This window comes from Vipera ursinii (assembly GCF_947247035.1).
Source record: "Vipera ursinii genome assembly, chromosome: Z".
Taxonomy (NCBI): Eukaryota; Metazoa; Chordata; class Lepidosauria; order Squamata; family Viperidae; genus Vipera; species Vipera ursinii.
In genome coordinates, this window is record NC_139517.1 from 29,028,620 (window position 1) to 29,052,947 (window position 24,328).

The 24,328-nt window shown below is 40.7% G+C and overlaps 1 protein-coding gene across 5 annotated transcripts in view; it reads left to right on the top strand.

Annotated features, from left to right (window-relative positions):
- Positions 1–24,328, top strand: part of HDAC5 (histone deacetylase 5) — a 176,944-nt gene that overhangs the window by 97,292 nt on the left and 55,324 nt on the right. For all 5 annotated transcript variants that reach the window (XR_014494321.1, XM_083378654.1, XM_083378653.1 and 2 more), the window contains 6 exons: positions 6,105–6,364; positions 10,190–10,334; positions 11,467–11,584; positions 13,371–13,501; positions 15,197–15,328; positions 18,866–18,978. Coding sequence is in view for 4 of the 5 variants with exons in the window: in XM_083378654.1 (XP_083234780.1) it covers positions 6,105–6,364; positions 10,190–10,334; positions 11,467–11,584; positions 13,371–13,501; positions 15,197–15,328; positions 18,866–18,978 (899 nt within the window). In the remaining variant the exon portion in view is untranslated. The remainder of the gene's footprint in view (positions 1–6,104; positions 6,365–10,189; positions 10,335–11,466; positions 11,585–13,370; positions 13,502–15,196; positions 15,329–18,865; positions 18,979–24,328) is intronic.

A 24,328-nucleotide genomic window follows, 5' to 3' on the forward strand; every position in this document is an offset into this window, starting at 1 on the left:
GGTGTCTTTGTCTTCCTAAGCTTCTAGCTCCCTGGATTTACATCTGCATCTCTACAGAGCTGGCCCTGCTTGTGGGAAGGAGACCTAGGGCTATTAAGAAAACTGGGCATGCTTTCCAGCCTCTTCAAGATGCTTTAAGGAAATATATTTTTCTGCCGTTTTTAATATTTCCTTCTCTGGGGAGCTGACTTCCCACAGTTTGTAGGCTTAGGAATCCAAGGTTTGGATTGCTCGTTATTGTCCTTAGCAATCCCTAGGACTTAACAAACTAAGAACAAAGTAGTATCCTTAGCAAGCCCTAAACCTTGGAAGGAAATGCCATACTTTTTAAATATGTTTTGTCCTACAGAGTTCCTACAGACACACAAGTTTAATTAGCTGGGAATTTCCTTCACTTCTCTTCAAAGCAACCCTCTTAATGTATAAAGATACAGAGCTCAGTTAACCACTATTTTTTTTTCCAAATCTTTTGCCTTTAACTGGTTCTCTTTATAGTCTAATCTAAAAGTGTCAGCATGTGTGAATGTTCAAGATGGCAGTCATGACTGTGTGATTGAAGCTTTACTGGTTTATTATGTGTGTCATCACATGTGTAAAAAAGAACAGAACTTTAATTGCCTGGGAATAGCTGCCATTTCATTTCATTTCATTCATTTCATTTATTTGATTTCTATACCGCCCTTCTCCCTAGGGACTCAGGGCGGTTCACAGGGCATATATAAATAGCTATACAAAAATTAAAAGAGAATTAAACCATGCCCAATTAAAATACAACAATAATAGAATAATAAAAACCAATTAAAAACCCATATTCCCCATCAGGCCAGACCAGCTAACTCAAACAAGTGGGTCTTCAACCCGCGACGGAAGGATCGGAGGTCCAATGCCATCCAGAGCTCAACCGGCAGTTGGTTCCATAATGCCGGAGCACCCACAGAGAAGGCCCTCCCCCTGGGGGCCACCAGTCGACATTCCCTGACTGGAGGCACCCTGAGGAGGCCCTCTCTGTGGGAACGCACAGGGCGGAGGGGACTTGATGCCGGCAGCAGGTGGTCCTCGAGGTATCCCGGACCCATGCCATGTAAGGACTTAAAGATCATAACCAAGACCTTGAACCTCACCTGGAAGACAACTGGTAACCAATGCAGCTCACGGAGCAAAGGTGTAACATGGGAGTACCGGGAAACTCCCAAGACAACTCTTGCGGCCGCATTCTGTACCAGTTGGAGCCTCCGAGTGGTCTTCAAGGGAAGCCCCATGTAGAGAGCATTACAGTAGTCTAGGCGAGAGGTCACGAGCGCATGAGTGACCGTACATAAGGCCTCCCGGTCCAGATAGGGCCGCAACTGGCGCACCAGGCGAACCTGGGCGAAAGCCCCCCTAGTCACGGCCACTATATGGTCTTCCAGGGTAAGTCGTGAATCTAGGAGGACTCCCAAGTTGCGAGCCCTATCCACGGGGGGTAAGAGCTCACCCCCCATAGAAAGCGATGGAACATTTTGAATGTCCCGGGATGCCGGAATGTACAGCCACTCAGTCTTGTCAGGGTTGAGTTGAAGTCTGTTCCTCCCCATCCAGACCCGAACCGCCTCCAGGCAACGGGAGATCACAGCGAGGGCATCACTGGGGTGGTTTGAGTTCGAAATGAAAAGTTGGGTATCATTGGCATATTGATGATACCCAACTCCAAAACCACGAATGATCTCACCCAGCGGTTTCATGTAGATGTTGAACAGGAGAGGCGAGAGAACCAACCCCTGAGGAACTCCACAAACGGGGCCGATCTCTGCCCCCCTGCCAACACCGACTGTGAGCGTCCCAGGAGATAGGAGGAGAACCACTGAAGAACTGTGCCTCCCACTCCTAATCCCCTGAGACGCCGCAGCAGGATACCATGGTCGATGGTATCGAAAGCCGCCGAGAGGTCTAATAGGACTAGGACAGAGGAATATCCCCTATCCCGAGCCCTCCAGAGATCATTCACCAGAGCGACCAATGCCGTCTCCGTGCTGTACCCGGGCCTGAAACCCGATTGGTAAGGGTCCAAATAATCCGCTTCATCCAGGACCAGAGGGAGCTGATGCGCCACCACACTCTCAACAACCTTCGCAAGAAAGCGAAGGTTGGAGACAGGACGAAAGTTGTTCAATACAGCTGGGTCCAAGGCAGGCTTCTTGAGGAGAGGTCTCACCACCGCCTCCTTCAAGACGGTGGGGAAATAACCCTCACTCAAAGAAGCAGATATAACCGCCTGGAGCCAGCCTCGTGTCCTCTCCCTAGCTGCATAGACCAGCCAGGAAGGGCACGGATCCAATAAACATGTGGTGGAGCTCAGCCTCCCCATAATCCTGTCCACTTCATCAGGGGTCACAGAATCAAACTCCTCCCAAATAACATTGACAAGACCGCCCGTGTCCTGATCGCCAGACTCTGCCCAGCTGGAGTACAAACCGGTCCGAATCCGAGCGATTTTATCCGACAGATGTTGACTAAATTCCTCGGCACGACCCTGCAAGGGATCCTCCCTCACCTCCTGATTAAGAAGGGAGCGAGCCACCCTAAACAGGGCGGCCGGGCGATTATCTGCGGACGCGATGAGGGTAGAGAAGTAGTTACACCTCGCCACCCTCATCGCTGTGAGATAAGACCTAATATGGGTTCTTAACCACAACCGGTCGGATTCAGATCGGCTAGACCTCCAGCAGCTCTCTAGGCCCCGTTTCCGACGCTTCATCTCCCGGAACTCCGCGGAGAACCATGGAGCTCGTTGGGATCTGCACCGGGTCAGGGGCCGCAAGGGTACAACCCGGTCAAGTGCCTCAGTGGCTGCCCTTTCCCAGGCTTCCACTAAGGCATCCGCCGAGTTGTGAGCAATGGAGGCAGTTGGGTACCCCAGCGCCGCTTGGAATCTATCAGGATCCATTAAGCGTCTGGGGCGGTACCATCTAATTGGCTCCGTACCCCCACGGCGGGGGGCGGCAAAACGGAAGACCAGCCGCAGGAGGTGATGATCGGTCCATGACAGGGGCATAATAAATGGAGAGCCCCCACCAAGATCATCCAACCACCGTCCAGATAAGAAAATCAGGTCAAGGGTGTGGCCTCCCTCATGAGTTGGTTCAGAAATTACTTGCGTCAGGTCCATGGCCGTCATGGAAGCCATGAACTCCCGAGCTAGCTCAGATGAGCCTCCCAGGGATGGTAGATTGAAGTCTCCCAAAACTATAAGTTTGGGGAACTCAACCACCAACCCCGAGAGGATATCGAGCAGCTCGGGCAGGGCTGCCGCTGTGCGACTAGGCGAAATGTACACCAGCAGCAAGCCCAACTGCGCCCCAGAACCAAATCTCACAAAGAGAGACTCACACCCGACTATCTGAGGAACGGTGGACTCCCGCGGACATTTAAATTTCTTTCCTCCCCAAGTGCAGTCTGTTGATATATCTGGGCTCGGATACATATTACTGAGATAGTGAGGTAAGATTTTCTACTGGTAGTGAAGGAGACAGTTTTGCAAAGTGTTTCCTTAGGAAAAAAAATAACACAAAACTCTGCAAGTAAACAATCAGAAGAAATGAGCAATAGCTGTCATGCTGCTTTTTGACACAAAATTTTATTTGTAGAGAATATTTCATAAATAGGAAGTTTCAAAAATAGCGGTCCTTGCTGCCATCTCAGTTTGCAGCATATGTGGCCTAGGCCACCAAGGGATTTATTTTACAAGATTTATCTGTGATGAATACTTCTTGTGTCATTTTTCCAGACCTTTGAATCAAGGCCCAAATATGTGTAAAATGGTAACATTGAAAACCAATAATTTGTGTGTCTGCAGTTTCTTATACAAACCTTCAAAAATTGGTTAGATGAATATCCCTGAAGATGACCCTTATGTCTGATTATATACAGTATCATATTTTCATCTACATCTTCATATTGATTTAGGAAGCCTCATCTTGATTTTAACTTGGAAGAGACTGAAGATATGGGAGAGTTTGTGGCATTCCTGTTTAGGCATCTTAAAATGTTGGTAGATAAAAAAGCCAATACATTGGCAATGGTTGGCAAAATAGTCTTAGAACTAAGTAGTGCTAATTAGAAATTGGCATCTGTTTATGAATAGATTTCTTTGGAACCTTGAAATATTCATCCATCCATTCATTGTGATATGTTTCATATGTTAAACCCCTCAACAAATGCCAGATGCTTGAGACTGGCATAACATTTACAACCGACTTGGATTGTAAATCTCTGCAGTAGGCATGGAAGGTTTAGTGTCTGCTCTATATCTTGCAAATATTTTTTATTTATTTTATAATAAATACATTTTTACTTTGCAGCATAGTTGTTAGTGTTCTCCTTTATAGTAATGAAAATTAGTACCGTCTTCATGGAGGGAGGTCAGGAAAAATACAAACTCATTTTAAGTACGTTCTTCATTATCATGTCCCTATAATGATAACATTGAAATCCTAGACCACAGTTAAGGATTTTAAAGGAAATTTCTCCTTAGTTCTAGGTTGCTTCTTCTTTGATTAGTTTCCATCCATTGCTTGTTGTCCTGCCTTCAGGTGCTTTGGAGAATAGCTTGACTCCCTCTTCTTTGTGGCAGCTCCTGAGATATTGGAACACTGCTATCATGTCCCCCACTCGTCCTTCTCTTCATTAAACTAGAGTGACATACCCAATTCAAAGAAAAGTTGCTGGAATTGGGTATGTCTAGTTTAATGAAGAGAAGGACTAGGGTGACATATAGAACTGTTCTAATCTCAGGGGCTGCCACAAAGATGAGGGAGTCAAGCTATTCTTGAAGGCAAGACAAGAAGCAATGGATGGAGAAAATATGTGGCTGGGATAGCTAAAAATTTTATAAATTTGGGGGAGGGGATATTAGTTATATAAAGATATAAAACTCAATCTACTTGTGGCTTTTATTTCCAAGCCTCTTTGACTTCTTTGTGTTGAATTTCTGAATCCACAATTCTGATGTCTGCTCAGCCATGTGATTGGAGCACCTCAGCATATACTGTAAGCTATCTCACAAGGCCTATTAAAAGCATGAAATAAGGGAGGGCAAAAGATACTAGGATCTGCTCTTTGTCAATAGATGTTTTCTTTGATTATTTATTAATAGCAGCAAAAATAGCTGCCCTGAGTCCTTAGGGAGAAGGGCGGCATATAAATTTAATAAATCCTAAATCCTAATCCTAAAATGGCTTTTCTTCCCACTTTCTAAATTATAACCTAACCATGGATTCTTAAGTAGTCAAGCAACATAATCTACACAAAATAAGAGAGTTATCAGCAGGATTAAAGGGATTTTAACATTTGCAGAAATGCAAAAAAATTTAAGAAGAAAAAAAACAATCTTATTTTTAATCCTATAATAGGGTAGAACTTGGTCATTGAGCAGGACATGATTACTCAGTAGAGGAAAAAGGTGTAAACATATTGAATCAATCCTGGGGAAAAAAGAATGGGTAGCTGGCTCAAAATCTGAAATATAATATTTTCTTGCGACTCCCATTAGTTATTGTCAGCCACAAACAAACCCCCAAACCCTTTCCCAAGGATCCAGACTGTTATCTGGATCAAACATGACACTGGAGCAAACAAAATAATGGCAATGTTCCCTATACCATCCATCTGGTAACTCGCACGATTTGTTTTTCTCTCCATGCACATGTACACATAACCCGAACTACACTGTTTTTTCTCTGTGTCATATAATATATGTGGGCATATGCATGATTCTGAATTTATTTATTTATTTTTGTCATATTTATGTAGTGTGTATCGGAGATGGTCATCCTTTGAGAGCTGAATGCAACAAAATTTCATTTTAATGTATGCCGATTAGTGACAAAATTCTATTCTATTCTAGACTTCATAAACGACAAATCATGTTTAGCTACTGATATGCATATGTTGTAACAGTATATCCATGAAGTTTGTCTTTGACAGTTTTATCATGCAAACAGAAGTACTCTACTTGCTGCAAGGCTGTTCTTTAAGGATAGACAAACATGCACATGTAGGCCATGATCTCAGCACTCTTTGTTGCTGATTGTTCTACTGCAATCATGAACTCTCTTTCTAATTTCCAGCTATGGACTTGAAGCCGGTTCTTCCCATGGTGATGCAGAATTCTTGCAACACCAACAGCAGCCCAGTGGATTTGCGGATGGATTCCCGATCCAATGTGCCCAGTATGGACCCAACTGTCCGGGAGCAGCAGCTGCAGCAGGAACTGCTGGCTCTGAAACAGCAACAGCAATTGCAGAAGCAGCTGCTCTTTGCCGAGTTTCAGAAGCAACATGAGCACCTAACACGGCAGCATGAAGTCCAGTTGCAGAAACACCTCAAGGTAATTTGGAGATGCTCACCAAGCTGTCTTTTCCTGAATCATACTTTTCGTGTCACACCCAGTATTACCCATTTGAACTTGTGGCAGTTGTCAAGAATCCTAGCCCAACCGAAATCCTTTAACAGGATTGTACCTGGAATGGTATGCATACAATACCTTGTTTTGTCACAGAGTGACAGGCAAATGATACTAGTGTCAGCTGCAACAGCATGTTTCCTAGAATAAAGATCAATAGTTGAAGCAGAGTTTCAGGCTTGATGAGGCTACGTACAAGCACGATTGAGTATTGATAAAACCCAGATCTAAGATGCTTGAGGGTTTGGCTGATATTTCCTCGTGACATTATAGAATAGCATGTAGCTTCTCGAGGTTTCAGTCTTGCGATCTGAGACTCTCATGATAGCTGTGACCTGAATGATCATTTATCTCCTTTATTTTATACTTTTCCTCTTTCTTCCTTGATCTTGTAACCATTGGCTACATCTAGAATGCAAAAATAGCCAACAGATAGCACTGCTGTATAATAGTTGTCTAGAATTTGGCAGCCAAACTAAGCTAATCCTATCCATCCTCCTATTAATGGCTCTTCCTCGACACTGGAAAAGTATTGAATTCTGCAGGTTGGCACCTGATACCGACAAAGCAGGAAAATATTCCAGGTTGTATTAGTCTGCATTCCATGATAGTCTGTATGTTTCTGAGCCTAATTAACAATCTTAGTACTCAGGAACCTGATCCTATGTCCCCCATGCCAATGCTTCTTCTCCTGTTTTCTTCTTTCCTCTTTTCTGTTGGTAAATCCTTGCTATGAGTTCCATCTGTTATCTAGACTGTTCCAGGGATCAGGATCTTTTCTGATAGAACATTCATATTTTAGAGCTCCATTCTGGGAAGAACTATTTATGTTGGGAATGGTATGGGATATATATCAATCAGCTTTTTCTAATTTTGGATTGGCAAGTACAGTGTGTCATTTCTCACTTGTTTTACTGTTTTCCTCACCATCAAAATGCAAAGCTCTTTATGAAGGAGAGACCCCCAACTCAATCAACCAAGCTAGAATTTAAAATTCAGTGCAGATGAAAATACTGGTAAAAATAAATCTGCATTCACTTCAGTTACATTTAATTAGCTAGGATTGGAGTAGGAATTCCTTTCCTTTAGGCACTGTACAACTACTGTATAAGAGACAAGACTCAAAACTTGCATAGATTCTGTACCTTTTCATTTGGAAGTCCTTAGACTGAATCCAAATGGGGAGAAAAAATCTGGGTATTGGAACAGTGATTTTTTTTCTAGAACATGATCAAAGAACAGTATGTGCTGTTGTTTTGCAATTTGCAGAATCCAGAGATAAGAATTGCAGTGGTTTAAATTCTGGCATATTCTTTCATCTCCAAGTGTGATCTTATGTTTCTGTTTTGATCACTCATGCATGCATCTCTAGATTTTGCTTCAATAGCAATGATTAAAACTACATGGGTAATGTTATTTGATGGTGTTCATGTATTGTATTTTAGAATCTTCTTGTCCTTAAAAATATGGATTACTATCCGTATGAATCACTCATACCCACTTCATACTTTTAAAGGCACTTCAAGGAACAGACTACCATGTCCCTTATTTTAATAGCTTGCAGCCTAATCAAGCTTTACTTACACTGGACTCATTCATATTTAATTCTGAACTTCAGATTAATACAGTGAGCCCAGGTAAGGCTGAAAAACTTGTATGTCTTTTCAGCTACCTTCCATTGTGATTATGAAGAGGAAATTGTTCCTAGTTTTCAATAAACTTGTTTTTATATTTGAACTGGGATAAAACTGTACTTCATGATTCTGGCTTGTTCAAATAAACTGGGTGGGTTCATATATTAGATTATAAGCTATGTTATCACTTGATATGTGTATGAATCAAATAAACGAGTGACAACTAATAACAGGCTTGTCAGAATATGTGAGAGTAGGTTCATTCAGTAGTAACAATTCAGTGTTATATCTGAACATAATGTTGCATTTAATGATCAGGATTTTTTTATATGAACATTTTTGTTTTACAAATTGTAGTACATATAAATGCTATTAGCCAGTGTATAAATCAGAATTTTGCAGCTTTTTATCTTAACTATTATCCCAAACTTCCTTATTCCAATTTTTATGACTTTTGCTTAAAAATATTTAGTTAAATCCATAGTTTATAGTCCTCATTTACAGTGATACATCTTCATTTTGAATTATGCATACCAAGTTCTTTCATAGACCTGGAAATTTTCAGCAGGATTTTCTCTATATCCTTTCTGTTTTCAGAAATAATAATTATTGGGGATAAAAATCAGAAGTAGAAAAAGGGATCTTTGTTTATATTATAATGAATGAACCTTTATTGTCAAAGTACAACTATGTGTACATTGAGATTAGCTGAGTCCAACATATAGTATCTTCACAATTCTTCATGCAGGGGTTTTGTTTTGTTTTTTTTGGAGGGGAGGAGATACTGTAGAAATGGTTTGCATTGCCGTCTTTGGATTATTTTTCAACTTCCTATTTATTTATAATGTTATATGTGTGTCCACCTTAAGCTATTCTGGGCTATTCACAATAACTTCCTAGTTCAGCCAGAAGTGCTGGAATTTGATGGTAATCTCCTATCTAAATAATATCAAGACCAGAAGCTACTTATAAAGAGGCCAAATATGGCCAGGTGCTTTTATTTTCCAATATCATTCTACATCACATCCCCCTACAAAAATCCTTTCTTCTTGATTTTGCTATTTTCTTCTGAAGAAATAAGTACTATAGAAAATAGAACCTAGGATGGCAAGTAGTTTTCAGGGATGATGTTTGTGTTCATTTCTATTTCCATCACCCTTTTTGCAGCTACCCGTAAAATAAATGAAAGTCTGGGAAATAATGTTAGTTTGTTATCCAATTGAAGTTTCTGACTTTTAAAGATATATTTTTAGAATGCTTTTGGTGTCCGTATTTATCAAACCTAAGTTTATATTTGTGGTGTTACCATAATACAATTAAATGGTGACAACAGATTTTATGCAGACAAGGAAAGAACAGCTTAGGGAATGGAAAGAGGAAGGCATGGGCTTTGGTAGAAATACGTTACATAAGCATAAATACACAAATGAAAAATTTACATTGTGGACAGCATAGGCATACAGAGCCCAAGCTTGATTTTTGCCTAGTAAGAGAGCTAATCACAAAAATAATAAGGAAGCATAATTCCTATAAAAAAGGTTGCAACAGCTGACAGGCTATAAAACATTAGATGAGAACAACAGAGAAACCATCAGCCAATAAGATAAAGAGAAATCTGAATTACTACAGAATGCAAATATGCTCTGCAAAAGCAATGTAAAAGCAAACATGGACCTCTTGAAGGATATTGCTTCTGTACATATACTAGCATTACTATTTTTTGCATAATCTTTTATCATATTTCAAATGTTAGAGAAGCAGGAGGCAGGATCTCAGATGATTAACTGTTTTTTATATGGAAATAGGAGTTCCATGGTAGTTTTATTAGTGGAAACTTCTAGATGGCTAAAATCCTGTAGAAAGAACCTTATAACTTTCCTATCACTCAGAAGTTCTATAAAGCAACAATTACTGGAAGAGAGAAGTTGTTAATGGGTGAAGACAATCTTAATTCACTTTTTCCTGCTTTGATGTTATAATCTGTATTTGAAATACAGCACACGGTGACCTGAAAATGTATGTCTGGATTTTATATGTGACATCTATGTATAATGCAAGCTCAAGCACATACACAATTGCCTTTGGTGGTGTTGACTTTCTCCCTGTTCTTTTGTAGCAACAGCAGGAGATGTTGGCAGCAAAGCGTCAACAAGAACTAGAGCAACAGCGTAAACGAGAACAACAGCGACAAGAAGAGCTGGAGAAGCAGCGTCTGGAGCAGCAGTTACTCATCTTACGCAACAAGGAGAAGAGCAAAGAAAGTAATAAGTTTTAATTGCATTGCACTGCATTTATTGGAATGATATCCTGTTTGTATTTCAAGGACTGGAAGAAACAACTAGAGAGTGTTAGAGGATTATATTCTCCTATTCCCAAAATATCATATAGAAAAGCATATTTGAAAACAATCTGCATGGACCTAAACCCACTCAAATAATTAAAATTGTCCTCACAAGTTATATTGGCAATGTAAAGATGTAAATAAATTGTTGAATTTGGCTTTCAACCCAAGGTTAGACTTCTTTTTCATGGCGCTTCCTTTCAGATTGTAGAATTTAAATATATATATATATATATTTAAATGGAGAATCTTTGCAAATTAATTTTCAGATTCTTCATAAATCTGCAAACTTTGGGAGTTATTTTTTGAACAAAGATGAGCAATCATTTTCCCTTTGAAGATTAAATGAGGCAATGTATGGTGAGTTGAGCACCCATGGTTCTACATGTAGTCAATGTTGCATTGAAGCAGGCAGGTATAGTACCATACATAAATTCATTTCTGTACATATACAATTTTTTCCCCACACTGGATGGACAGATCTACCACTTTTCTCCAGCATGACTAGGCTCTTTACAGCTTACCAACAGTTATCTGTGTCAACAGCAACATGGGGATGGGTTGAATTGAGAGATTTCAGTGGCAAACCTCAGGGGACATGCCCTGATTTGGGATTGTATAACATGTTTAAAGAAATAAAATTTGAGGCATTTTTGGATGTTATACTGTGTCTGGCTTGGCTCTTCAATTGATGCTGTAACCTCCACCTCATAATAAATGAATAAAGAATGATTTAAAAATTTCGGTAAATGTAGCTCTGTGATGGAATTCTTCAGGAATATGTGAAGGATGATGTGTTTAAAATTCTTGCCAGTGTGCTTAGGAAAAGTGGATTTTTTTGCCTTTTGTAAGCTGGATTGATGCTGGGTTTTAAAAATAGGTTGTTAGCCTTGAATACAAGATGAGAAAAGTAGTGTCTCTGAACACATTTCACTGGCATACTTGTGAGAATTGAAGGTTGCATATTTGCATAGCCCCAGGTTAGAGAAGGGAGATAACATCTCAACTTGCCTTTAATGTTTTCTACCAGTGTTTTTCTATAATTTTTAAAGGTGCTATTGCAAGCACTGAAGTGAAGCTGAAACTTCAAGAGTTCCTTCTCAGCAAGTCAAAAGAGCCAACTACAGTGGGTGGCTTGAATCATTCCCTCTCCCAGCATCCCAAATGCTGGTAAGTCTTTCCTTTATCTTTAGGACAGGGTTTCTCAACCTTGGCAACCTTAACTTTAAGCATGCTGGCTATGGAATTCTGGAAGCTGAAATCCACATATCTTAATGTTGCCAAGATTGAGAAACCCTACTCTAGGATTTTCATCTAAGTCTAAGTGATTTAGGACAGGCTGTGCACAGAGTTGAGTTTCAGTTATGGAATAAATACTTCAGTCACAAACATGCAAGATCTATACAGCCAGTGTGCAACTGATATTTGCTCCTGTATATCCAGCAATAGGAACAATAGGAATATGTCTTCATTTTCAGGGACTCAATTTTCTCTAAATTTAAATCTTCAGCAATAATTATATTTACATAATTATATTATGGTGGGAAGTAATTCATTCATTCATTTTGCTCAAAATAGCAATTTCACAGTTCCCTCACCAGTATGCCAGCTTGTGTGTTTCTGTGTGTGTATATGTTTGTGTCTGTGCATGCAAAAGCAAATTCTATTTTTGGATAATGAATCGTGGGGGAACTGGAAGCGTGAGACAGTTTCTCCTTCCTATTCTGTTCACAACAATAGTACATCTTTGTCTAATTTGTATAGCATCTGGTCAAATCCATTTCTCAAGGAAACGAGCAGTTTTACTGGAAATATCACTAAATCTTTTCAGTCTTACCCAGTTAAGCCTATACTTATTTTCATGCTTCTACTATCAAGTAGCTATCAGAATTTTTTCTTTGAATTTCTGCTTTACAGAAAAGGCCATACAGAAGACTGAATTTGGTATAGTGGTCTAAGCTTTAATGACAAATGGATACAATATGTTGCTCGATGAAATGGTATTAATATTGATCAAATAACCAGTTAAATTTTGGGTTGAAGATCAGTATTACTATACTAAATCAGTGATCATTCTCCAGCCAAAAGGGGAAAAGGAGAAGATAAAGATTACTGTGATCTTCCTTCCAATCTTCCTTTTTCCTTCATTCTTTACAAATTTAAGAATCATGGTACCATTTTCATCTCATACTGGTAGCTTTCTGGTATTACAGGCTATTGCTAAGCACATTGATTTGTGCTTCTTAGATTGTAAGCCGCCCTGAGTCTTCGGAGAAGGGCGGGATATAAATGGGATTTTAAAAAAAATGTCACCAAAGCTGAATGGAAAGGTAGAAGAATTTCAGGCTATACAGAAAAAAACAAGAAATGAATGATAACTGAATCCATCTGTACGAGTGGCCTTTGACTACTGAATATACTCTGGTTGCCGTTTTCATTCAATGAAATTTAAAGAAATGCCAAGTAACTATAAAGTAAAAATGCAATCCAATACGAATGGAGAAAGCAGAAGGATACTTTCGGAAGAAGCAGAGGTAGTCTTTGCTTAGCTACCAAAATTGTATGAGTAATTCCGTTGCTAAGTGCAATGGTCACTATGTAGACGATCATTGACTGGCTTATAATTTTACTTCCACATTCTTCATTATCTCTGTTGCAAAGTGCACAAATGATGACCATGTGATTGTGGGGTGCTGCAACTCATAAATTTGAAGATTGATTACAAAGCTGTTTTTTTACACTGTTGGAAGTTTGCATGTTTGCTAAACGAAGCAGTTAGTAAGAGAGGACTACTTGTATGCTAATTAGTGTACAAGCATAACTATCTTGATTTAAATCTTGATGACTGTGGAATTATTGGTTTTTCTTTGTAAGCTACCCAGAGTCATCAAAGTGAGTTGGGCAGCTATATAAATTTTCTTAATAAATCTGGACATATTTTTTCTGATTTGTGCAGGGGGGCTCATCATACCTCATTGGACCAGAGTTCCCCTCCCCAGACAGGCAGCCCGGGAACACCAGCCTCCTGCAAACTACCTTTACTTGGCACTTACGATAGCAGAGATGACTTTCCACTCCGGAAAACTGGTTAGTAAAGATCTATAGTTGAAGAATAAACAAAAGGGGTCAGTTTGCATGGCTTCTCTGCAACTTAAATGTACTTGTAAAGACAGTGGCTAGTGCTGACAGACCAAAGGAAAGAAAAATTGATTTAATCTGATTAAATCAGATTACAAATTAGAAAGGAATATTAATTACAAGTATGTTATAAAATAATGCATTTACAATGTGAAAAACCCAACTTCTGACTGAAAATCAAGCTCACATACTAAATCCTCATTCTGCTAAAATATTATGACATGAATTCTAAATTTACAGTAGAGCACTGGATAAATGTACTATGAAGACTGGCTTCACAAAACAGTCTATTTTTAGATGCAATCATTGCTCCCTTGCAAGAAATCAGCTGTTTAGATGCTAATTGTATAACAGCTCAGCTGGCTTTTGTAAAAACTTTTTTTTACAGTCAAACTACGTGGGGGGAAAAAGCAGCCCAGCAGCTATGTGAAATCAGGAAATTTTAGGAACATAGGAAGTTGCCTTATGCCAAGTCTGACTGTTTGTCTTCCTAACTTACTGACTGGCAGCATGTATCTAAGGACTTAAGTCAGTAAAGAATCTTGTTCATCACCTCTTCAACTTTTTGACTGGAGGAGCTATTAATTATATCAAGTGGTTCTCCCCATTGTTCTCCCTACCTCCAGTCTGTTAGGTGTATTTTTGGTTATTCAAACCTTGTCAACTTCTTGGTTACAAATAAAAAATATATAGTTTGAAAGAATTGGGTTCTTCAAAAGGTAATGCAGAGAAACTGGCCAATTTCTGTGTTACAGTCTCTAAAATGATAGGATCTGAACAAAAGGTAGTAGTCTTTTTGCCATTGTCTGATTGAATATATACTTTCAAAGGACATATAGAAATGGTGTTTAGTGAAACCATGGAATTTGCAGCTATCAGATGATAAGTTTTCAAAGGGGACTGAACAAATTTATGAAAGATCAGCAGCTATCCATGGCTGCTAGTCCCTGTGGCTAATAGTCCTAGTAGCTATTTACTACTTCCTTAATCCCAGACATCTGCTAGCACTAGGGGAAGTCAACAATTCTGTCTTTGTTTATGATTGCGTCTGCATAGCTATGGATGGACTAAATGGATCATAAGCTTGATCCAGCAGGACTCCACTTACGCTTTTATAAAGACGTAGAAGCTGAATAGAAAAAGGTTGTCTATGTAGAATATCTTCCAGATTTCATGGAGCAAATTAATCTAAATTGGCATCCTGGGTGGAGGCGGAGGGTTTTATCAGGCAGAAGAGGATAGATAAGTGAGAATAAGCTGCATCTACCTACAGAGGCCCTATCAGTGCTGGATATCTGTGTTGCTAAAAAAGAAGAATATGTCTTTTGCTCAGATTCTTTTATTTCTTAATGGAGTCATCCTGAGTCCAAATATCATGGGCTTTGACATTTAACTGTCCTGGCTGGCATTTGGTAGAACTAGAAGACATTGTATTGGGACTGAGTGTTTTATTGTTATGTTTCAGAAATGCAGAATAAATATATTTATAAAAGCTCAGTCTTTCTTGAAGCAATATGATTGATCTGGTAAATGTAGTTGCAGTTAGCTTCTCCTTGCCACAATTTGTTTCCTTGCCTAAGTCTGTCCATTTCAGTTGAATACTGACCACCTTAATTTTCATTCTTGCCTGCCTCTTCCTTTCAGCCTCAGAACCCAATTTAAAAGTGCGCTCACGATTAAAACAGAAAGTGGCAGAGAGAAGAAGCAGTCCTCTGCTGCGGAGGAAAGATGGGACAGTTATCAGCACCTTCAAAAAACGAGCAATTGAAATCACAGGTAAGAGAGGACGTTAGCCCAGCTACGTTCAAGTATCATTTGCTTTTTTTAAAAAAAAGTGGATGAAACATTTCATTCCTCAGTCCTCTCCCTGAGTATATCAAGAAGGGAGAGAAAAAACTGATTAAAAATTAAAAGTATATACTGGTATACTCTGTGTGCTACAAAGTGGTTGATAAAACAGGATAGTAGAATCAAAACATTGCAATTGAAGGAAGAAATTTGGCAAAACAGATAAAACCCATCATTTGTCGAAATGTAATTGTAAAGCCATGTTTTCCTAAAGAAAAATCTATAGAGAGCCCTGTATAATTTTCCCTCACTTTCCTCTCTCTTTTCTGCTTGAAAGATGGAGCTTTCTGTTTTAAACTACATTCATTGATCTGTGATAGCTTAGCTGAGAGCACTCTGCTCACATTATGTTGAGATCACATGAAACCATGTTTTTATTGGGAGTGGGATTGGGAGTGGGAGGCACAGTTTTTCAGTGGTTCTCCTCCTATCTCCTGGGACGCTCGCAGTCGGTGTTGGCAGGGGGGCAGAGGTCGACCCCTAGGACTCTCGCTTGTGGAGTTCCTCAGGGATCGGTCCTCTCGCCCCTCCTGTTCAACATCTATATGAAACCGCTGGGTGAGATCATTCGTGGTTTTGGAGTTGGGTATCATCAATATGCCGATGATACCCAACTTTTTATTTTGACCCCAAACCACCCCAGTGATGCCCTCGCTGTGATGTCCCGTTGCCTGGAGGCGGTTCGGGTCTGGATGGGGAGGAACAGACTTCAACTCAACCCTGACAAGACTGAGTGGCTGTACATTCCGGCATCCCGGGACATTCAAAATGTTCCATCTCTTTCTATGGGGGGTGAGCTCTTACCCCCCGTGGATAGGGCTCGCAACTTGGGAGTCCTCCTAGATTCACGGCTTACCCTGGAAGATCATATAGTGGCCGTGACTAGGGGGGCTTTTGCCCAGGTTCGCCTGGTGCGCCAGTTGCGGCCCTATCTGAACTGGGATGCCCTGTGTACGGTCACTCATGCGCTCGTGACCTCTCGCCTTGACTACTGTAATGCTCTCTACATGGGGCTTCCCTTGAAGACCACTCGGAGGCTCCAACTGGTACAGAATGCGGCCGCGAGAGTTGTCTTGGGAGTTTCCCGGTACTCCCATGTTACACCTTTGCTCCGCGAGCTTCATTGGTTACCAGTTGTCTTTCGGGTGAGGTTCAAGGTTTTGGTTACGATCTTTAAGTCCTTACATGGCATGGGTCCGGGATACCTCAGGGACCACCTGCTGCCGGCATCAACTCCCCTCCGCCCTGTGCGTTCCCACAGAGAGGGCCTCCTCAGGGTGCCGCCAGTCAAGGAATGCCGACTGGTGGCCCCCAGGGCGAGGGCCTTCTCTGTGGGCGCTCCGGCATTATGGAACCAACTGCCGGTGGAGCTCCGGACGGCATCAGACCTCCGAACTTTCCGTCGTGGCCTGAAGACCCACCTATTTGAAATGGCTGGTCTGGCCTGACGGGGGATTATGGGTTTTAATTTGTCGTTTTAGATTTGTATTACTGTTTTTAACTGGGCATGGGTTTAATCTTTTTTAATTTTTGTATTGTCTTTTTTATATATGCCCTGTGAACCGCCCTGAGTCCCTACCAAGGAGAAGGGCGGTATACAAATTAAATAAAACTTGAAACTTAAACTTTATTTTAAACATTAATTGGTGAGAAAGCTAGAATCAAATTTGAATTAATTATTGAAATAATTACAATATTTTTTGTTCGTTTGGCTAGTTCGTTTATTTTTCTGCCATTTTTATTTTACTTTTCACTTTATAGATTTCTACAGGTATATTAGAGATATTAATGAGGCTCAAAAACAAATTTGAAATCATATTAACCATGGCTAAATTCCTGTACTGTATCATGCATCCAGTCCTTGGTCTCCCTGACAAACTTGCTATCAAATTCCAACATAGCACTAACTAATACTAAATAAATTTTATTACTTATATATTATTGCATCATGAATTTGTATATGACTAGAAATGTAGTGAAAAGGGAGCACAATAACTCAGGCCAGAGAATATGAATGTTATGAGAATTATAGCGTTTCTTTTTAAAAAACATGAAAGAGGAAGAAATGTCTGAATATTTTTAGTTTAATCTTGACCCAATAGTATGATAACATTATCAATAAAGTGATAATTATTCAAAGACTTCTTAAATATATTACAATCTAAGAGGAGAGATTTGGTGAACCTAAGAGCAGATTGAAAAAGCTCAGGAATAAATAAATATATATGTGATGCATTCATTTTAGATGTTTCACTGATAATGTTAATAGTAGTAATTTATTGGGTGGCCATTTAACTTGGCCATTTATTGGGTGGCCATTTAAGTTATAGAAGAACACTGAAGAAATTTTTATTTTAATTGGGAAAAGGGGGAGTATAGAAAATTGACATTTGAGCTCTTAGCAACCTGAGGCTCCTTCTTGGAAACTAGAGTTCTCTTTGTTTCACTTCTGTATTTATAATTAATATTGTTATTGTTGTTAGCTGCGAAGTCGTGTCCGACCCATCGCGACCCTATGGACAACGTTCCTCCAGGCCTTCCTGTTTTCTACCATCTTCTGGAGTCCATTTAAGCTCACGCCTACTGCTTTAGTGACTCCATCCAGCCACCTCATTCTCTGTCGTCCCCTTCTTCTAGTGCCCTCAATCTTTCCCAGCATTAGGCTCTTCTCCAGTGAGTCCTTCCTTCTCATGAGAAGGAAGATGAATAGAAAGATGAATTTGAATTGTCAAAGACAAAGCTAGGAGCCTTCATTTCTGTGTGGTGGAATCATGCCTTGCATGCTTCTCTTTTTATCAATTCTGATAAAACAAGGATATAACATTTGGATTAGAAAATCACAAAGGGAAGCAATAGTCAGTTTACAGATTGATATGGTTTCAGGAAACTATCTGGTAAATAGCTACCTGCAAGCTTCTCAATTATTAGTGAAAAGAACTATTTCCTCACCAAGTTCGTTGAAAACTGTTAGAAAGAAACTAAGAATATCTTCAACCAAATGTATACGTATTCAGGGAAAATTGGGAATCATTAATCACTGAAATTCTATAATGATATCCTTTCATTTCAGTAAATCTTGTAAAAGAAGACTGAGCAAATATCGTTTGGAATAAGTGAGACAGTTGAGACAGCTGTTCAGTTAATAGCCCTGTGAACTAAAAACATGGAAATGCTAGGGATTTTTTTATGCAGCTTGTGTAAATTGTATGTTCTGTAACATGATATTCCTTTATTGCATGTTAACATTCTTTGGTGCTTTGTTCTGTTAGAAAGGAAAACCACACCAACAACTGAATTTTATCTTTTTAACATATATTTTTCCAATATTTCTTTGCTACCATGTGAATTGAAACTTGATTCTGCTTCAAAATAAAAAGGGAAATTTTCAAAAGCCTACTCGGGCACAAGAGCCTCTTAATTCAGTGGAAAACTAACATGGTGACAATTTCCTCCCTTTCATTGCAGTGTCTTCAATGTGCAGCAGTGCTCCTGGATCTGGCCCAAGTTCCCCAAATAGCTCCAACAGCGCCATCACAGAAAATGGGCTTACTGGGTCAGTGCCTAACATACATTCTGAGGTAAGCCTAGTGAAAGAGTGTTACTACTTGCTGTGATATGCTGCTTTGTCTCTTTTCTTGTCTATCTGTACATATTTTGCCCACAATTTGTTGCTTTGAACAACAGTGTGTTGGGTTTGGGGCAAAGAGACCAGGGCTCAGATGGCTGCGCTTATCTGGGGCTCTCCAGTAGACTTGGCCTGTCACTATTTTAGCTTCACAGATTAAATGTGAAATAGCAATGGGGTAAAACATCTCTTGCTTTCCAAGCATATACGTGTGTGCGTTCTCTCTCTCTCTCTCTTTCTCTCTCTCTCTCCACATATGTGTTTAATTTTTATTAAATAATTTTAACAAGATAAAAACAGTATAAATATTTGAAACAAAGAAAATAGAAAAAGAAATTGAAAAAATATATTAAAAAGCAGCTTCAATCTTTTTAAGTTATAAATGAACTTATATTTTACTCTCTATCTAATGTTACATTATAATTTCCTTCTTGCCATAGTCCACCCATACCGATCCTCAAACCCATAAGTCATTTTTTTCTTTTTTCATTAAAATGTATATAAGGATTTTCCAGTTATTGATAAATATAATTATTGATCTTTAATCAAAAAAGTTAAATTTACCATCTCCACTAATTCTGTCTTCACCAACCATCCCTTTGCTGTGGGTATTTCAGAGCATTTCTGTTTTCGTGCATGTAATAGTCTTGTAGCAGTAATTATATATAAAAATAATCTTCCATGGCTCTTTTCTACTTGAGTGTCAATTAATTCTAGCAAGAAAAGTTCTGATTTCATGTTGTACATGGTGTTGTGTTCTGGTTTCAGTTCAACACAACATTCAGTACAACATACATGTTCACATGTTCAGTTCAACACAACATATATGTTCACTTTAAAGCCAGGAATACACTAAGGCAGAAGCTTGTCCAATCCAAGGATAAAATATCCAGACACAAACTGAGCAATGTGATATATACAATTAATATATCAGGGATAAGTATGCAGATCTGTACATTGATGAAACAAAACAACCACTTCACAAGCACGTGGCACAACACAGAAGATCAAATCCATCAGGACAAGATTCAGCAGTCCATCTGCATTTGAAAAACACTTTTGAAGACAGCAAAGACCACATTTTGGATAGAGAGTGTTATGTACTGGGCTTTTGGGTACCACACCACGTCCGTTGCTGGAGAGCTAACGGCTCTCCAGCAACCCAGACAGGCCGTCTCTGGGCCTGCAATTGGTCAACCTAAGGCGGCAAGCATGGGTTCAATCTTATTGGCTGCTACCATAGGGCTTGGCTATATATTGGGTCTGGGTGCAGCCCAAGCCTGAGTACAGTTCCATCAAGAAATAAAGAATGAGTTTCTCTGTACCCAACTGTGTGTCTTCATTCCTGCTCACCAGAACCCATGACATAACAGTGGCGACGAAGGTGGGATCCTGCTTCACTGTTTAAAAGGGCTGAAGTTATTGAGGGGACGGCAATACACGCTGGAGGGAAGAGGCATTTCCCCCCCCCCCCCAGGCTGGCTAGTTAAGCTACACTAGCGGCCGCGTGCTCAGTGGACCCATTCCCTGAGCCCAAGAAGCAGGATCCAAGAACGCAGGAATCGAGGAAAGATGCCAAAGATCGGCAAGCTCAGAGAGTTCGACGTAAAAGATCCAGAAGAATGGCCGTCTTACCTCTCGCAAGTGGAGAACTACCTGCGGGCAAACCAAATTGCAGAGGAAGGTCTAAAAGCTGCCACGTTGCTGTGTATGTGTGGACCAGCAGTCTTCAACCTAGCAGAAACCCTTTTTGTGCCGACGCCCATCGAAGCAGTATCATTTGCAGACATTAAGAAGAAGCTGACTGGACATTTTCAGCCCAAGATGTCAGAGATGGCATGGCGCTTAAGTTCGACCGAAGAGTGCAGTTACCCGGTGAGACAGCTTCAGAGCTTATCATGGGCCTAAGGCAGGCTGCACGCCTTTGCAAATTCTCGAACTTAGAGGAACAACTGAAAGACTGACTCATCTGTGGCCTTCGAGACAGAACCCTTCAGCAGAGACTGTTTGCTAGATCTCACATTCTCCAAGGCACAGGATGAGGTCATGACTGACAAAGCCGCTGGGGGTGCAGTACAGACAGTGCAGCCCACTAAACCTTCAAGGGCTGAAGATTCCGTCCATCTTGAGGTCACCAGATGCATCGGAGAATTGTCAGAAGATGAAGAACCCGAAATCAACAAGCTCCAGAGGCAACCAAACGCGCAAAACCGCGGAAACCACTGAGAGAACGATTACAAGGCAGTTCTCTTACCTAGATGTAAGGGGTGCGGAGGCAACCATCTTCACGCCAGTTGCAGATTTCGCTTGGCCACATGTAGAGCTTGCGGAAGGACCGGCCACATCGTGGTGGTTTGCAGAGCCCACCAGAGAGACAGGCCACCCAAACACCAGTCGGAGGAACCAACTAGGAGAGGTACTGGAGCCCAGGGTCCAGTTAGTATGGGGTTCTTCAGAAGCCAGAGGAGCGTTTGCCGCACTGGGGCTTGTCGTCCCCTCAAGCCTAAATTCAAGCTCTCAATAGAGCTACAAGGAGTTCCATGTAAGATGGAGTTGGACTCCGGCTCGGCAGTATCGATCATTTTCGCAAGACACATTCAACTTTGTTTGTAGGTACAGTAACCACTGGGCTAAACTAAGGCCCTCAGATATTATTTTAACAGATTTTCAGAATGCTCACGTTAAAGTTATGGGTGAAGCCACATTATTGGTAAAATTTAAAGGGTTTTGGGGGCACCTGGATGTCGTAGTAGTAGAGGGCCAAAGAACGAGTCTTATTGGACTTGATTGGTTTGATGCTTTAGGCATTCAAATTACAGGCATTAATCGTACACAAACAGCAGACCTCATGACTGTTTGTGAGGAATATGCGGATGTTTTTGAGTCAACCCTGGGAATGTACACTGGCCCGCCAATTTCATTTAAGTTAGATCCTAATGTTGTGCCAATTAGGATTAAGCCTCGCAGGGTCCCCTTTGCCCTAAAGCCCAAAATTGATTCTGAAAGCGATAAGTTAATAGAACAGGATGTATTACAACATGTTGATGGGGGGTAGTGGGAAACTCCTATTGTCACCCCCTTGAAATCCAACGGGGAAGTTCGCATTTGCGCAGATTATAAATGCACATTAAATAAGTCCCTTAACCAACACGCTTATCCAGTTCCTGTAGCCAGCCACATTTTAGCCTCTTTGGAAGGGGGAACCATTTTTGCTAAACTTGATTTAGTGCAGGCGTATCAGCAATAGCCGGTTGACGAGGCCACAGCCGCAGCTCAAACAATAGTGACTCACAGAGGGGCATTCAAAGTCAAGCGCTTGCAGTTTGGTGTCAGTGTTGCACCGGGTATTTTCCAAGGGATTATGGAACGCATTCTTAAGGGTATTCAGAGTGTCTGCCCCTATTTTGATGATGTTCTCATTGCCAGGGAATCCCCAGAAGTGTTGGCCAATAGGCTCAGGGCTGTTTTGCAGAGGCTCCGTGATGTGGGCCTCAAATTAAAGAAAAACAAATGTAGTATTGGGGTCTCATCAACGGAATTCTTGGGGTTCCGTATCGATGCTAATGGAATTCACCCCGCTGATTCAAAAGTGAAGGCCATCAAAATGGCTCCAAGGCCTAGATCAAAGGGAGAGCTGGAAGCATTTTTGGGCCTCCTAAATTTTTATCACACATTCCCACCTCGTAAGGCTGCGATAGCAGAGCCCCTCCACAGGCTGCTTGATAAAAAAGCCCCTTGGAAGTGGACTAACTTACATGAAAAAAGTTTCTAGGATTTGAAAGCCCTTCTATCAGGAAAGTCCACTGTAACTCATTACATACAGGGAGTGCAGAATTATTAGGCAAATGAGTATTTTGACCACATCATCCTCTTTATGCATGTTGTCTTACTCCAAGCTGTATAGGCTCGAAAGCCTACTACCAATTAAGCATATTAGGTGATGTGCATCTCTGTAATGAGAAGGGGTGTGGTCTAATGACATCAACACCCTGTATCAGGTGTGCATAATTATTAGGCAACTTCCTTTCCTTTGGCAAAATGGGTCAAAAGAAGGACTTGACAGGCTCAGAAAAGTCAAAAATAGTGAGATATCTTGCAGAGGGATGCAGCACTCTTAAAATTGCAAAGCTTCTGAAGCGTGATCATCGAACAATCAAGCGTTTCATTCAAAATAGTCAACAGGGTCGCAAGAAGCGTGTGGAGAAACCAAGGCGCAAAATAACTGCCCATGAACTGAGAAAAGTCAAGCGTGCAGCTGCCAAGATGCCATTTGCCACCAGTTTGGCCATATTTCAGAGCTGCAACATCACTGGAGTGCCCAAAAGCACAAGGTGTGCAATACTCAGAGACATGGCCAAGGTAAGAAAGGCTGAAAGACGACCACCACTGAACAAGACACACAAGCTGAAACGTCAAGACTGGGCCAAGAAATATCTCAAGACTGATTTTTCTAAGGTTTTATGGACTGATGAAATGAGAGTGAGTCTTGATGGGCCAGATGGATGGGCCCGTGGCTGGATTGGTAAAGGGCAGAGAGCTCCAGTCCGACTCAGACGCCAGCAAGGTGGAGGTGGAGTACTGGTTTGGGCTGGTATCATCAAAGATGAGCTTGTGGGGCCTTTTCGGGTTGAGGATGGAGTCAAGCTCAACTCCCAGTCCTACTGCCAGTTTCTGGAAGACACCTTCTTCAAGCAGTGGTACAGGAAGAAGTCTGCATCCTTCAAGAAAAACATGATTTTCATGCAGGACAATGCTCCATCACACGCGTCCAAGTACTCCACAGCGTGGCTGGCAAGAAAGGGTATAAAAGCAGGAAATCTAATGACATGGCCTCCTTGTTCACCTGATCTGAACCCCATTGAGAACCTGTGGTCCATCATCAAATGTGAGATTTACAAGGAGAGAAAACAGTACACCTCTCTGAACAGTGTCTGGGAGGCTGTGGTTGCTGCTGCACGCAATGTTGATGGTGAACAGATCAAAACACTGACAGAATCCATGGATGGCAGGCTTTTGAGTGTCCTTGCAAAGAAAGGTGGCTATATTGGTCACTGATTTGTTTTTGTTATGTTTTTGAATGTCAGAAATGTATATTTGTGAATGTTGAGATGTTATATTGGTTTCACTGGTAAAAATAAATAATTGAAATGGGTATATATTTGTTTTTTGTTAAGTTGCCTAATAATTATGCACAGTAATAGTCACCTGCACACACAGATATCCCCCTAAAATAGCTATAACTAAAAACAAACTAAAAACTACTTCCAAAAATATTCAGCTTTGATATTAATGAGTTTTTTGGG